General features: G+C 43.1%; 2 protein-coding genes across 5 annotated transcripts; one reads left to right on the top strand and one right to left on the bottom strand.

The window, feature by feature from the left end:
- Positions 1 to 244: 244 nt before the first annotated feature.
- Positions 245 to 10,712, bottom strand: zfhx2 (zinc finger homeobox 2). Of its 2 annotated transcripts, none has more exons than XM_029147395.3 (5): positions 10,565 to 10,712; positions 8,478 to 8,636; positions 7,911 to 7,971; positions 3,566 to 7,689; positions 245 to 3,281 (listed from the first exon to the last, which is right to left on the bottom strand). In XM_029147395.3, exons 1-5 carry the CDS (start codon positions 10,568 to 10,570, stop codon positions 2,844 to 2,846), a joined length of 4,788 nt encoding a protein of 1,595 aa, XP_029003228.1. In that variant the 5' UTR covers positions 10,571 to 10,712; the 3' UTR covers positions 245 to 2,843. The 2 variants fall into 2 exon arrangements, with proteins under 2 accessions (XP_029003228.1, XP_029003227.1); XM_029147394.3 differs by lacking the exon at positions 10,565 to 10,712 and adding an exon at positions 10,000 to 10,441.
- Positions 10,713 to 11,184: 472 nt separating this feature from the next.
- Positions 11,185 to 13,891, top strand: thtpa (thiamine triphosphatase). Of its 3 annotated transcripts, none has more exons than XM_029149235.3 (4): positions 11,185 to 11,341; positions 12,455 to 12,524; positions 12,778 to 13,245; positions 13,423 to 13,891. In XM_029149235.3, the coding sequence occupies exons 2-4, from the start codon at positions 12,455 to 12,457 to the stop codon at positions 13,521 to 13,523; spliced, it is 639 nt and encodes a 212-aa protein (XP_029005068.1). In that variant the 5' UTR covers positions 11,185 to 11,341; the 3' UTR covers positions 13,524 to 13,891. The 3 variants fall into 3 exon arrangements, with proteins under 3 accessions (XP_029005068.1, XP_029005069.1, XP_029005066.1); XM_029149233.3 differs by lacking the exon at positions 11,185 to 11,341 and adding an exon at positions 11,403 to 11,658; XM_029149236.3 differs by lacking the exon at positions 12,455 to 12,524 and having other exon boundaries at positions 11,190 to 11,341.
- Positions 13,892 to 14,216: the final 325 nt, after the last annotated feature.

Genomic DNA, 14,216 nt, shown 5'->3' with positions numbered 1-14,216 from the left:
TCCCACAAGACGTTCCGCTTTCACAAATAGCATGCGTGTTAGTAATTGGATTACATTGCAGTCAATCAAATAACGTCGACGAGAAACAACTGTTGAACAGACTAATTTTGTTCAGCGCACGTTTCAGTGCCATTTGTTTAATGATTACTCAAGTAAAACCTCTGACTGCAGTTTGTTTTACGAGTTAAACATTAAATCCAGACAATAATAAAAATAACCCAAAAGCGCTGCAATTAGACAGAAATGCATTGTTGTTCAACTGAATTTATTTCTATTTCTGTATATCAAAGAAAGCATAATGGAGACCAAACACAAAAAGGCAGGTACAAGTGAGGAGGAAAAAAATAAGCTTAATCAAAACTCTAACAATTCATAACAACACTGCCACTATTATTGTTCAATATTCAAAGAAATACCATTCTCCTCTGAGCTGAGAGCTGGCATTTAAAACCATTATGGATCAATAATAATCAAAAACAGTGATGAATAGTAGTAATGATAAATCGTATAAGTAGTAGTACAGTTATAACAATAGTGATAATCAAAGTGACAATGAAAAAAAGAGAATAAAAAGCAGATCTCCATAAAAACCTATCTAGTTTGGACAGTGCAACACCGTGTTTTTGTGTGTGTGCGAGTGATCCCAGTCATGAGGTTCAAGCGCTCCAGTCCTTGCTTCACACAAGATACAGTTTCCAACAGGTATAGAAATTATTACTCATGAAAGCACATGGTTACCCCTTTGTGTTTCAAAACCCACAATGTGTGACTTATGTTAATGGCTATGTTTGCTTGAAATATCTGTAGCTTGTGCAAATGAAATTGTGGACTAGTGCCAAGTGTCAAGTCATGGGATGTCCTTTACAGTTTGCATTTATGAACACCTCTCTTGCCATCTGTCAACCTCAAGATTGCTTTTTGGTTTTTGAATGACAGAAAGCAAAGGGAGGATTACTTTGGAATATCAGTTATTTTTTATATATTTCTTTACAAAAGCTCATGTTTTAGTTTTGCATTTTTTGTTAAAACTATCAATAGTAACATTAATGTACAAATTAAATTGAAGGAGAACACCTTTAGTATGTTATACGTCCTTCAATGCAGCACCATCTCATTACCTCTCACTCAACGTCTAATTTTTCCCCAATTTGCTTTCTAGATTTTAAGTATCCTTCCTTTCCTTAAGGATACTAGTAATACCCAACTTTATCCCTTGTAATGGTTTCCAGATATTAAATATCATTGCACAGCATGTAGGTTATTAGAATTAGTAACTGAAAAAGAATTAACAAAAGGGGACAAAAGTATCCTGGAAACACTCTCTCAAGCCCTGTCTTTCAATATTTGCACAGGTTTGGCTTTGACCTATACAGAAATTTGTTATACAGTTTATAATTGTTTCTATTTTAATGTTTATAAGAATCAAAATGAAATTATATTTTTATTTTTTAAATACTCTTAGTGGCAAACAAAACCATAAAAAACATGGAAAACATTGGTCTGAACCTCTGCACCAAATTTCTATTACCTCAGACTTTTAATATTAAAAGTTACAAACTATTACAGGGCTTGGCTTAATGCTTCTGGTGTTGGTGGGGCATTTTTGTTCAAGGCCATTATAAATATCGTCCTAGTGATTTCAAGAGCTGTATGTCCACAAATGAGATATACACATTAGGACAGAAGGTCTAAAAAAATTCTGCTGTCTGGGGGAAAAAAAGGCTGTTATTATAGACCTTGGCCAACAGAATGCTGTTAACTATAAAGTCAAGATTGTCTATGTTGTAGATAGAGAAGGTGACATTTGGTGTTTCCCTCCCAAAAAAATGGATAAAAACATTTTGGAAAAGAGCTCTTTTTCCAGATCTAGCACAATATTACTTTTATATCTAAAACATATTTAGTAAGAGTAGCTGAAAAAGAATTACATGACTTATATTAAGGCATCCACCATGCATTAATGTATCTTTCCATAAAAAGACACTTGCATTAGAATGCGTTAAAAACTTTTCAAACAATCTAAAAATGTATCAAAGTGCGATAACGCCAGGATTCTATGTTCCTCAGCCTCTTTTTGCCCTGTTTATTTGGATTGTCAGGAAAACTATGAGCATGTAAATGGGGAAACTAGACAGCCCTGTTCTCTCTAAAGTACCTCTAGTTATTGTCCAAATGAGTAGACAAGACTCATCGGATCACACTCTTGTAGCAAATTAAACAGTGACAGTCAACATCAGTTATTCTCCCAATGGTTCAGTCCAGACATGGTGTAGCCAACAATTCATTGCAGTAGAAGTAAAAGGAAGCGTAAAAAAACATTTCCACAGGAGCAAACAGGGACTTATTAATGTGAGTATTTCATGTTAATATCCCAAAAAGTCTTGCTTTGCCTTGGCATCAGCGTCAAATGGCCACTTCCAAAGAGAAAAACATTTGCATCAGTCTTTAGGGGAAAACAGTTCAAGCACGGCAAGCGTCTTTACAAATTATAGGAAGGTCATTGAAGTTGAAGTTAAGTGTTACGTAACCACAGGCTTACAACCAGAAACATGGAAAAAGTGTGTGAGAATGGAGGGAGGCCTGGGATGTGTTCATCACTTATCAGACAGCCACTGAGTGAGAAGCAGCTTGGAAGCTAGGCTTTTGTGTATTGGATCCGAAGTGAATGGTTTGAGTCAGTGAAGGCTGGGCAAAGGGGTAGTGGGTGCAGGGCAGGGTGGGCAGCCAACTTCAGAACCTAATATTAGTTTTTGAGGATTAGTGCTCAAATTTGTTTGTTAAAATCAGAGGATCCCAAACGGGCCCAAGAATAGTCAGTTTTTAGACCAATCCTGATCTGGAGTTTAACTGTTGCTGGTAGTCGTTGGTGGAGACGACTCGATAACCCTCTCCGCTCCAGAACCAACACTGGAAGAGTTTCCCAGAGCAGTGTGAGAGACCTGCGAGGCTGACATTGTGCCACCAGGTCCGTCATTACTGGTGCCATTTTTGTTGACTAGTGTTGTGGGCTGGCCAAAATTAGTGGTTCTCAGAGTTGCCAGATGATGTGGGGAGAAGACGTGGGCCCTCGCTGCGGCTCGGGACTCAAAGGAGACATTGCAGGCATCGCAGCGGCCCGTCAGGGTCTCCTTTGCCACAGGCTGGCCAGCCACCGTGGAAGCTGGAGATTCAGTAACTGACAGCTGAACGGGTTTGGGCAGAATAGGACGATTGGCTTTAAAAGCGCTGTACTGCAGGTAGCTCGCCGAGCTCATGTCCACCTTCCCACCTGAGAGGGGAGACTGAGAAAGGAACAGAGGGAGAATAGGACACAAAAAAAAAAAAAAAAAAAGGGGGTTTAGTGTGGAACAACTTTCAATGAACAGAAGACCTTTATAAATTTCACAGTATACAAATTGTAATGTAATATAACGCTCATAGTGTTGTTTTTTTCCCCAATAACATATTCAAGACTTAATAAAATAAGCTGGAAAAATTTGCCAATATATAGTGGCACTGACATTGTGCGACTGGACAATTAGGAGACGGATATTAAGTCAATGTTTTTGTACACAAGTTGACTTACCATTTTTTCTTGCTGCAGCCTCCAGCGCTTTTCCTTGGCTCTGGTATTTTGGAACCAAATCTGCACCACCTTTAGTGGTAGATTGAGCTCAGTGCCAATCGCCTCACACTCCATAGCATTAGGGTGGGCACAGGTCTCATAACACGACTGCAGGATAGACAGCTGTAGGCAGGACAAGTGTGTGCGTGGCCTACGGCTGGACGAGTGGGGCAAAAAGCTGCTTTCGTTTGGAATCGCCTTGGTTGAGACTGGTGTGGTGGGACTGGCCACTTTGGCAGCACTGGGTGTATTCGGACTGACCGGTGCGATGCTAGGGGTTGGAGGGGGGTGGATGGTACGTGGAGGCGTGTGTGTTGGAAGAGCCAGCTGCTCTCTCGACAGAGTGTTGATCTTAATGGGGCCTTTGGGAGTCCAGTAGTTGAGCCCGTTCTGTTTCTGTGGTACCACGCCTACGGCAGTAGGCCTGTTGTTTATTGGAGTTGTGGGTAACTTGGGCACCATGCGATTAGTGGCCCCTGGTCCAGGACCCATCTCATTTTCATTGTCTCTCTCCTCATCAGTCCTTTCGTCTTCACTCTCATCCTCTAGTTTCCGTTTATGAGCTGGCCTCGGGGCAATAGGGACGAGATCTTTTGGTGGCGCTAAAAGGACAGGTCCACTGACTTTTGGTGTGACTTTGACCATAGTGATATTGCTGGTGGTTTCGAGTTTTGTCTTTGGCACTGCAGAGGCACTGCTGCTCACAGGAGAGACTAGAGTAGAGGAAACCACCTCCTTGGGCTTGATGGGAACTGGGATTATTTTTTTCACCAGGCTTGGCTTCCCCAGCTCCTTTACAGACTCCCTTTCTGTCTTCACAAGTGTGCGAACAATTGGACTTGCTGTAATGCACCCAGTATTGTTTGGAGCAGGTTTGTTAGAGAAAATAGGTTTGGAAAGTGGCCAGGTAAATTTGATCAAAGGTTTGCCAACTGCTGCCAAGGTGCCGTCGCTGATGAACCTGACCTCACCCTTTCGTTCCCTGGCCCTCATGTTCTGGAACCAAATCTGAACAACCTTCTTTGGAAGATGAACCCACTCAGAAATCTGTTCGAACTCATGTTTCCCAGGATTTGGATCTTTGAAATAGCAGCCATACAGAATGTCGAGTTGTTCAGCTTGTATTATGGTTCTTGAGCGTCGCATATCTCGATACCTTTTTCCTTTCGACTTCCTCTGCTGTTGTTCTTGCTCCTTTTCTCTTTCTTGCCCATGTTCCCTTTCTGATAACTTAGCATTCATTTTCTCTGCTGCTCTCATGTACATGCTAGACTTCGCCATGTTATTACAGTTAACCAGGCTTGTGTTGCTGTTGGAGGGCATGGCAGAAACCGGTTCAGACTTAACTTGAACGACCACCAGACCTTTGGATGTGGGCCTCAGGCCCAGCCCGTCCAGCAACTGGCCCTTTTGTGCTGCTATTTTATCAGAAAGAGATGAGGTGGATGCACATTTTGAATTGTTCTTTCCCATGCTGAGGTCAAGAGCAGACTCACAGTCACCACCACCATTAGACAGGTAGTGAGATGTCTGGTTGCGTGAGGAGTGACACTGTGAGAGTAGAGAACTGGAGAAAGTGGTGGTGGTTATTGGGTGAGGAAAGACAGGTACTTTGTTCCCGTCTCCAACCCCTGAAGGACTAACAGAAAGGACATAGGGACTAAAGAACCGAGCAGAAAAGGGAGTTATGGATAAGGGAAGAGGATGCAGAGTGCTGGTTGGGATTTCAGGATGGTCCATGGATAAAGACTGGGAGCTTGGAGGATCCCCTTGGGCCTCCAACTCTAGATCCACATCTGAATCCTGTCTCTCCTTCAGCTCATCACGCTCAAACTCACCCTCTCTTTTTTTCCGTTTCGCCCTCTGACCCCCTCCACTATCCTCATCTTCATACTCATCCTCTGCATCTGAGAGAAACACAGTAGTGGAGCGCAGGACCTTTCCTCCCACAGAACCCTTTTCACTATGGGCCTCTCGCTGTGGTTCACTTTTAGCAGGGCTTCCAGGACCATCCCTCAAGGACTCATTCTGACTTTCCTCATCAGTCATAATGACTGAAGTGTAAACCTCATTTTCTGAGTCAGATGTTAGACAAGTGTCCCCCTGAACCTCTCTCCCAAAGTCTCTCTGTCTGCGTTTCCCTCTTGTATTAGACAAATCTATTGCCTGACTCCTCGTAGCTTCAGTGTCATCTTCACCTTCTGCTATGATCAGTGAGCTTTCCTCGTCATCATAGTCAGAGCTTTGGCCATGGCTTGTAAAGCCAGACAAGCCTTGGCGATGTTCTAACTCTGTTACTCTCGGCCTCTGCTTGGCGTGTCGGGCCTGGCTTAACCATTGTCGTACCTCTTCCTCAGAGAGCCCTACCTCTCTACCCAGTGCCTCACAATCCTCATGGGGAGGGCTTGCAACATCAGCCTCACTACGTGACTCAAAGAATGCCCAGAGAACCTCTGACTGGAACTCTGACAGCACTGGAAGGTCTGGATAAATAGAGCCCACTGTGCTACAATGGGACTGTGTTTGGTTGGAAGTTAAGGCATGTGTATTCGAGCTGGATTTTGGGGTGCCAGGACAACCACAAGGGCTAGTGCCCGATTTCTGAGGAGTGGAATCAGGGCTGAGCGTAAGGTTTAAATTCAAAGGACTGAGGCTTGAGTTGCTGGGCACGGATGCAGAAGGCGAGACATTATTGCGGAGGCTCTTCTCTGTGCCCACTGGAGAGAGATTCAGTCTAGCTTCTTTATCACCTTCCAGGTCCAACTGATCAGTCGCAGCATCTCCATCTGTTGTGCTATCTCTGTGTGCCTTCCCATTGTCTTCATTAATCTCAACCTTCATCTTGCTTTCTATATTGGGACGTGGTGAAAATTCTTTACTGTCCTCTTCCTGTAGTTTGTCTGTTTTATCCCCATCCTCAATCTGAGCCAAGGCCTTCTTTTTAAATGATTCCTCATGGTCTTGTTTCTCCTGTTCTTTCTCACACTTTATAGTCTGTTTTTGCTCTTCTGGGGAGGGCTGCATGTTTGTTGGAACTCCTGCAGAGGGCCACTGGTTTTGTAAGCTGTTAAGTCTTTGGGATAGGACGGCTTGCTGGGGTGTGGTGAGGCCTACTAATGGCACACACTGGGTGAGAAGCTGGCCTTGCTGGTTCTCTTGCTGCTGGGTTTGGGCTTGGAGCCCGTTCAGGATCAAGGGCATGACCATTGGAGGCTGAGGCACGAGCTGAGGTGTAGCGGCACCTGTAGCAGCACCAGTCGCAAAGAGGGAGGGGATGAGGGGGTGCGAGAGAGTGTTGGGACTCGATGTGAGGAGAGTAAGGAAGGCTGAGACGGCTTGAGCTGAGGCCACAGGAGAGGTGAGGAGGGAAGGAGCCACTTGTGAAGTTTGAATCAGCTCTCCATCTTTTGTGGCATTCACCATCGCAGTCGCTGCAGCAGGGCAGTTAGAGGTGTTCACTAACTGAGCGGTTCCGCTCCCAGATGTGCTTACGACAGTGTTTGGAGTGCTGCTTGTGCCGGCTCCTAGGCTAGGGGTAGCCACTGCACTGTTTCTGCTCCGGGTCTGATGCAAAACAGACTTCATATGGCTCTCCAGGGTGGTGGCATGATTGTAAGAGACTCTACATGTAGCACACTGGTAGGGTTTGTTTGTTATGTATGGCCGAGACAGCACGGGCACTGAAGGAGGCTGTGCATCACTTACCGCAGGTTGTTTTGCAGAGCCTGTTGTCATTCTCTGAATGTGAGATGCCGAGTTGTAATGAACACTCAAGGCAGTTCTGCTGGGAAAACTTTCCAGGCAGGCATTGCATTTGAATGACTGCGTGTTATTTTCAGCTGGTAAACCATTGTTACCCACTTCACTGGTGTCTGGGACTTCTGTGTTTTCAGTTGCATTTTGCCGTTTGGTTTCCGTGAGCTGCTTTTCTGCCTCCTCTGACTCTACCTCACCTCCCTCTTCATTTATTCTCTCTTCCTCCATTTCTTTGTTTAGAAGGGGCTGGGTCGAGTCTGAAGTCTCACTAGACTGACATGGATACGACATGATGTCTTCAGTGTGCTCAGGCTGTGGAGACTCAGCATCTGATGGGAAGAAAAAAAAGTATATACACATGTTTAATCGATCTAGTAAAAGACAAACTAACTGATGGTAGAAGTACAAATTTGTACACTAATGTAATTTTTAGCAGTTTTGACACATTAGCACCCACCTTAAGTGAAATTCCACTGCAATTTAATTTATTCATCAAAACTTTTTTTCTCAATTAAATTAAAAATGTATATTTTCTACCCTCACCCCTCACCTGACAACTTTTGTGCACCTTTGTCCTCTTCTCCTCTATTGGCACCCTGTTTTAGAACAGCCTTTTAAAAAAAATAAAAGAAAAGAAAAAAGGAGTCAGTCTAATGCAAGTTTTGAGGAGTGCAGCATTTGGGTGTGACTCATTGATGCCTTACTAGTCTCTAATTTGCAAATTACCCTAAAGGCACAATCTAAGTGTCCTTTGATCAGCTCATCCAACTAAAATTCCTTCATTTCTTACACTTTTCACTAAACTAAATTTCATTCAGGTCCTACTTTTACTCAAGAAACATGTCAAAATGCAAGTATATGTTTTTTTTTGGGGCGTTAAAATAAATAAAATAGCCACTTTGAGTAACAATAAAAAAGACTAGTTGTTATGGTAAAATTATTACATAGCAATTATGTATAGTTTTGAACCTTATAAAATATCATGCACTTATTATGCATTAAACTGTTTAGCCATATTTTACTCTTACAAGGGCAGTGTAAAGAAAAAAAACATCAACACATAGACAGATGATCACACTTTGGAGATATTTTGGGCAAACTGTGCAGCCACACTTACAATGTCCAGCAGTCGCTCCACACAAGACGGAAGTACACTGTGTTGCTCAGTAAGATGTAAAGACAGCAAGGTCCTGTCTGTTTGCCCTTGTTGGCACAGAGGGCACAGCCAATCTGCCACCCCATTGCTTTCACTGCTCACCTTCTCTCCAGACTCCTCCTGGGAAATAAAGAGAATCCTCGTCTTTATACACCTGCTTATCATTGACCATAACAGTTGTATAAAGTATTTCTCGGACGAAAGACATGCAACTAATGTCTTGTGACCAAACTTTGAATGGACAGCGTAACACAGACACTCTTTATGGATCGCTGTTGTGTGTTAAACCATACGTTACAAAAAAAACAAGTCACGTCATTTTTTACAGCAAAACTGATCTTAGATGAGGATTTTGGCTTCTTAAAGTTTCATTTGTGACCTTCTTTGAAGATTAAAAACACTTTGAAGGGAGGTTCCCAGCATTCTGTCTGCAATAAGCGTGTCACATTACACAATAACACAATTGTTTAAATGACACCTTTGTGATTTTCTAACGCTTTCAAGCAGGTTTTTCTTTGCACTGCTGCAAACTCCAACAGGGGTCCGGATAAAAGGTCCATTATTTCAGCCTTTTTGTCTGAGTCAGCCTGACTCTCAGAACACTGATCTGGTCTCACACGTGCACATACAATGTTTTAAATGCATAATAACAGCGTGACAACGCAAACACCAACAATAACAGGTTCTCCACAAATTAAAACCACAAGCGAGCTCTTTTAAGGAAGTCGGAATAGACCATGTTTGCTTATGACTGCTCCGACATGTTTTTGCGAGCGTTAATAATCAGAAATGCAGCCTAGACAGCGATTTATAAGAATATGGGAAGATCCCAGTGCAGCTACAATCCTGACTTCCTCCTCATGCCAATTAGCAAGCTAGCAGGCTTATTTAAGCAGATAATATTTCCACAAGGCTATATCTGTACGAATAATCAGGTTTAAACGCTTCCCATCATGGCTTTCGTATTTCAGACTCAAGCTATAACCACGCTGACGTATCATTGCTCATAGTTGGCTAATTAATGAGCAGACTAATTAGCTATGCCGACCAGAGAATCAATTAGCTAGCAGGCTAGGCTGAGGAGCCCCTCTAAACGTCGCATTACAGCAGTGTGTCGGGGAAAGCTGGTTAGCTCGTTAGTTTGTGAAAATAATCCTGCGATGATAGTCACATACTGTAACATGAAACTGCCAGAGACAAGATTGGCATCAACATAAACTGGCGCTGGACCGCAGCAAAAGCTGCGCTGCCATTAAATTCAGAAACAAGTAGAGGTTGAGCAAATAACAGTCGTGTCACTTTGCTAGCTAGCCTGTTAGCACAGAGATAATTAACGCTCCTCAAACTGCCCTCACTCGCGGCACAAACTCTGCCTGCTCCAGGTGGGAACTGCGGCTCCAACACGCAGGCAGACTTCACCCAGAATCAGAAAAATACACCGACTCGGCTCCACAGCAACCTCGGCCTCGAGTTATTTCCTTACCCTGCTGATTGCGGGCTGCCAATCGGGCATGTAGTGTTGCACCACCCGCCGCCTGCTGCTCAACAGCGCAAATTGAGGCCTAGCCGGACTAAAGCCATTTAATTAATGAACGTGGCTCCGTTTACAGATGTGTTAGAAAACACTCGCACCCCCTCCTCCTCGCCGCCCAGCAGACCAGCTTTCGACGCGTCCTAGCGCTCCGATCCATACCTTAAACACTTACGGTGCAACACATGGTCATTTAAACTATCATTTTAAGCGCTCCGAGCCGTAATTGGCGAAAGAATTAAAGGCTAAAAAGCTAGTTGAAGCGCAGTACGTGCGCCGCGGACGGCTCGACGATGGGGGTGGTGTAGGGAGAGCAGGCGAAACGGAGACGAGAGGCAGAAAAAGTTTGGGATTTAATGTTGGATTTCTACACGGGATCGGATTAGTATGAAGCCCAATCCGTCGTTCGCTCGATCCTCTATCAGTCGCAGGCCACTCTGCTCGCTCATATCGGCACAATTAACCGATCGCAATGACGTTTAATTAAGTTGAGAGCAATTAGCTAATGCGTTTTTACCTGCATGGTCTCCGCTCCAGCACGCACACACGCACACGCTTCCTCTGTGGCTCCTCAGAAGTGAAAAGTTTTCTTTCCTGCCCTCCCTCTCTCTCTCTCTCTCGCCTGTTCTCCCCCTCCCTCCCTTCACTCGCCCTATCCCTCTCTCCTTCCCCTCTCCCCTGTAGTAAACAGACCACAGCTCCCCCCGAGGCTGACTGCTGACATTCAGACGGGCACGCCGATAGAAAAACCTTACATAACCTGATTATTAATCAGTGAAGCGCCGATCACTTATTGGACAATATGGATAGATAAGGAAATGCTTAGATACATTTCCAAAAAAAAGCAAGCCGATGCCTGGATCACCCCCCCCCCACACACACACACACACACACACACATCATCTTCACATTAAATGTGAATAAAAAATGAGCCCCCATTCTGCCAACTTTGAGTGTCATAGTGTGACGAGTTAATTAGCGGCAGGCAATAAAGATATTGCGGCAATGGCGGCTTCCAGCACCGCCCGCACGCATTCTGACATGTTTTCAGTCCGGCGATAGGTGTGGTGAGTATGTGGAATAAATATTTATGAAGCTGAGCGGATTAAAACTGCACCATCTGTAAGTCTCTGCGTTACTGGGACAGGAAGTGATGTTCCCCAACACGCTGATAGGCGTCTCTCCTTTCGCCTGTGTAAAATGAACTTCCCTGGCGCTTAGGCCCCGCTCGGATTTATCTGTCGCCCTGCTTTTGATGCCGAATGCGTGTGAATGAAGGACCTGAGCAGGAAAGGTGCGTTTCAGCGCCGTCGCTGTGTCCACGATGCTTTTTTGGACACTCTGTCGTTCACTGCGTTGATTTTCAGTCGCAGTTCGTGCGCGACTCTGCAGCCGTAGCGTCGTGGGCCAAACGAGTCGCGTCGCATTATGAGCTACTGTACTTACTGTTCATTGTGCTCGTTATTTATCTGTTTAGATTTTGAGGATTTATTATTTTAGTTTTAACCCAAATACCGTCCACAGGTTGATCTTATGAAATATAATGATCAAAAAGGCAAATGAGTATAAAAATGGAAACTTCTATCTTCGTGTAAAAACTTGGAACGCATGGTAAAATCTTAGGGATAAGAATAAGGTTGTATGTATATTTGAACCTTTTTAAAGGGTAATTTATTTGATATTATTAGAATGTGACCGCATGCATTTTAAACTTGCAACAGACAATAATGTTTTAATCGTTGGTAGTTTTAGCTATAATAATCAAACTTATGTAATAGGCAAAGTAACACTAAATGAATAAATGTACTATCATGTACCTACAGACATTCAAAACTGTGATTAAGAAGTGGTTAAATGTTCTGTTTTTTAAGCCGTCCATTAAAAGTGATACAGTTCTCTCCAAAAATCATTAGAATCAACAAAGACAATATTGTTGATTTGATAAAGGCAGTGTTAGTTTTACTGTTAGTATAACATACAGTACCTGTTGATAGTGGGAAACATAAACAGAACAGCATTTTGACAATTTAACCTTAAGCAAATGCTTCTTGTAACTGGATTAGACCTTGTCCAGCAGTTCTGGGTGATTAATACAAAGATAACATTATAGTGAAAGGGGCGTCATGAATTGGGTCTATTTTGCTTCCTCTGGACCTCAGAAGGATTTCCCAAGCTGATTAAGGTCTCCTCAACCCTAAACCGCTCTACGGTTTAGGGTTATTCTGTCTCACCGTCACTGGTTTGTTTCATAAAAACCTTTTGTTTCCTGGTGCATTTCTATCACAATAAAATAACAAATGAAAGTGACAGCCATATTGACCAATGTATTCCCTCAACAACATTTACTGATATTTAGGTACATTTTGCTTGTAATCACAAAATACTGTTGTTGCAACTGTCCTTGCAGATGAGTGTGGAAGTGGAGAGGAAGTTTTTATTCAGTGCAGACACCTTAAAAAAGCTTGAAGAGATCGGAGGTACGCGTTTTAATTTCTCCTCACGCATTTAGACTCGGTAAATTTAGAGCGGATCTATGTCAACTTAAAAATGGACAGTGAAAGTATTTAATGACACTAATTGCTGTGTGCAAATAATTCTCTAACTGCAGTGACACTGGCCATCTGTCTCCAGCTAATAATGCAGCTTAATTATCTGTCAGGCTTGTGTGTATTTCTTTGTTTATCTTTTCCCATATAAATTGTATTTGTTCCTCCCTCTTCTTTTCATTAGCTCTGTGTATTGGCCAGACTCAATTTCACGACCAGTACTTCGACACCCCCGAGTTTGACCTGACTCTGAGAGACACGTGGCTGCGTAAACGCGAAGGATGCTGGGAGCTCAAGTGTCCCACGGCGCCTCTCGGGGAGCAATGTGAAGCGGCAGCACTGTGTACTCGCTACAAGGAAATTACCAGCCTCGCTGACATTCAGCTCAGGGTTCAAGAGGTCATCAAAGACAGAGACACAGAGACAAGTGCCTCACTCCTGGATGAACGTTGGCTCAGCAAGATGAACCTGGTTTGCTTCGCGGAGTTTACAACAGTCCGGCGGTCGTATAGGTTACAGCAGGAAGGGGTGAAGATAGATCTGGACCAAGCTGACTTTGACTACAGCGTGGGAGAGGTAGAGGTGATCGTACCGGAGGGAGGAGATGTGCAGTCCGCCCTGGAGAGGATTGAACAAGCAGCTCAAAAGCTGGGTGAGCTCAGGCGTGTCCAGCTTCTAACATATAATAAAGTCAACATACAAGAGAACTTTCCTTATTCTGACACGCCAACATTCAGTCAGTCGGTCAGAATGTTATACCTGGCCACCGTTTGTGCTGTATCCTACACATGGGATAGGTCATTCATTAATTATTTCCTCCTCTTCACAGGTCTGAATGGTGACAAGCGAATTGAGGGAAAAATGGACGTTTACCTCAAAAAGCATCACCCACAGCACTACATGAAACTAGTGAGTGAGCACATCTTATAAGAAAATGTGTGTCATTAAAAAACTCTTTTAACATGTGCTCAGTCAAATCTGTAAAATGAGGTCATATTTATTAGAAAACTGTAAAACCTTTAAAGATCCTCAAACCAAACACAAATGCTAAACCACTCTTTTCACTTGAATGGAAGAAGTAAGTTTCAATTCTCTAAGCAGATGATATTAATGATAATAATCAATTGTAACAAGGTAGCATCAACACAAGAGGTTTACATTTACTGTGTCACTGAACTTTGTAAACTTTATTACTGTGTGTGAACAAGTCAACGAGTTAACTGTCAAAAAGGACCAGATCTTGATGTACAAACAGTTATGTTCTCCTAACAATAAATAAATATCAATCCTTTTCTAGAGTTTGTAGGAGTTACTTCCTTTGTCCTCCAGCCAGTTAGTAATGAAATGTGTAGCATTGCTTTGTGGCTTTCAGATCCCTCTGAAGGCATGTGAATGATAACAAGCCTCCTTCAAGGACATCCACCAAGAGTTTGATACAAAGGCTCCTTTTAGAAAGAATCACGGTATTTATTTTTTTATGCTTTAAGCCTTTGTTTTACAGAAATGATTGCTAAAGTGAATTATTTTCAACTTAAATGTTAGAATCTGCACAAATTGAATGTAAGTGATCTTCAGTATCTATATGTAAACGCTGCACTATCTGTTGCCGATCCTTTGTGAATT

This window comes from Betta splendens, chromosome 4 (genome assembly GCF_900634795.4).
Source record: "Betta splendens chromosome 4, fBetSpl5.4, whole genome shotgun sequence".
In the NCBI taxonomy this organism is placed as follows: Eukaryota; Metazoa; Chordata; class Actinopteri; order Anabantiformes; family Osphronemidae; genus Betta; species Betta splendens.
The sequence above is the reverse complement of the archived record's forward strand: the minus strand, read 5'-3'. Positions and strand labels throughout refer to the sequence as shown.

Excerpts from the sequence above, each read along its gene's own strand:
- zfhx2 (XM_029147394.3), bottom strand. The coding sequence starts at position 10,029 with ATGCCCGATTGGCAGCCCGCAATCAGCAGG. Across the intron at positions 7,690-7,910 it reads AGGTGCACAAAAGTTGTCAG|ATGCTGAGTCTCCACAGCCT; the intron begins GTGAGGGGTGAG and ends TCTTCCCATCAG. Across the intron at positions 3,282-3,565 it reads GGCTGCAGCAAGAAAAAATG|TCTCCCCTCTCAGGTGGGAA; the intron begins GTAAGTCAACTT and ends TTCCTTTCTCAG.
- thtpa (XM_029149233.3), top strand. Across the intron at positions 12,525-12,777 it reads AAAGCTTGAAGAGATCGGAG|CTCTGTGTATTGGCCAGACT; the intron begins GTACGCGTTTTA and ends TCTTTTCATTAG. Across the intron at positions 13,246-13,422 it reads ACAAGCAGCTCAAAAGCTGG|GTCTGAATGGTGACAAGCGA; the intron begins GTGAGCTCAGGC and ends TCCTCTTCACAG.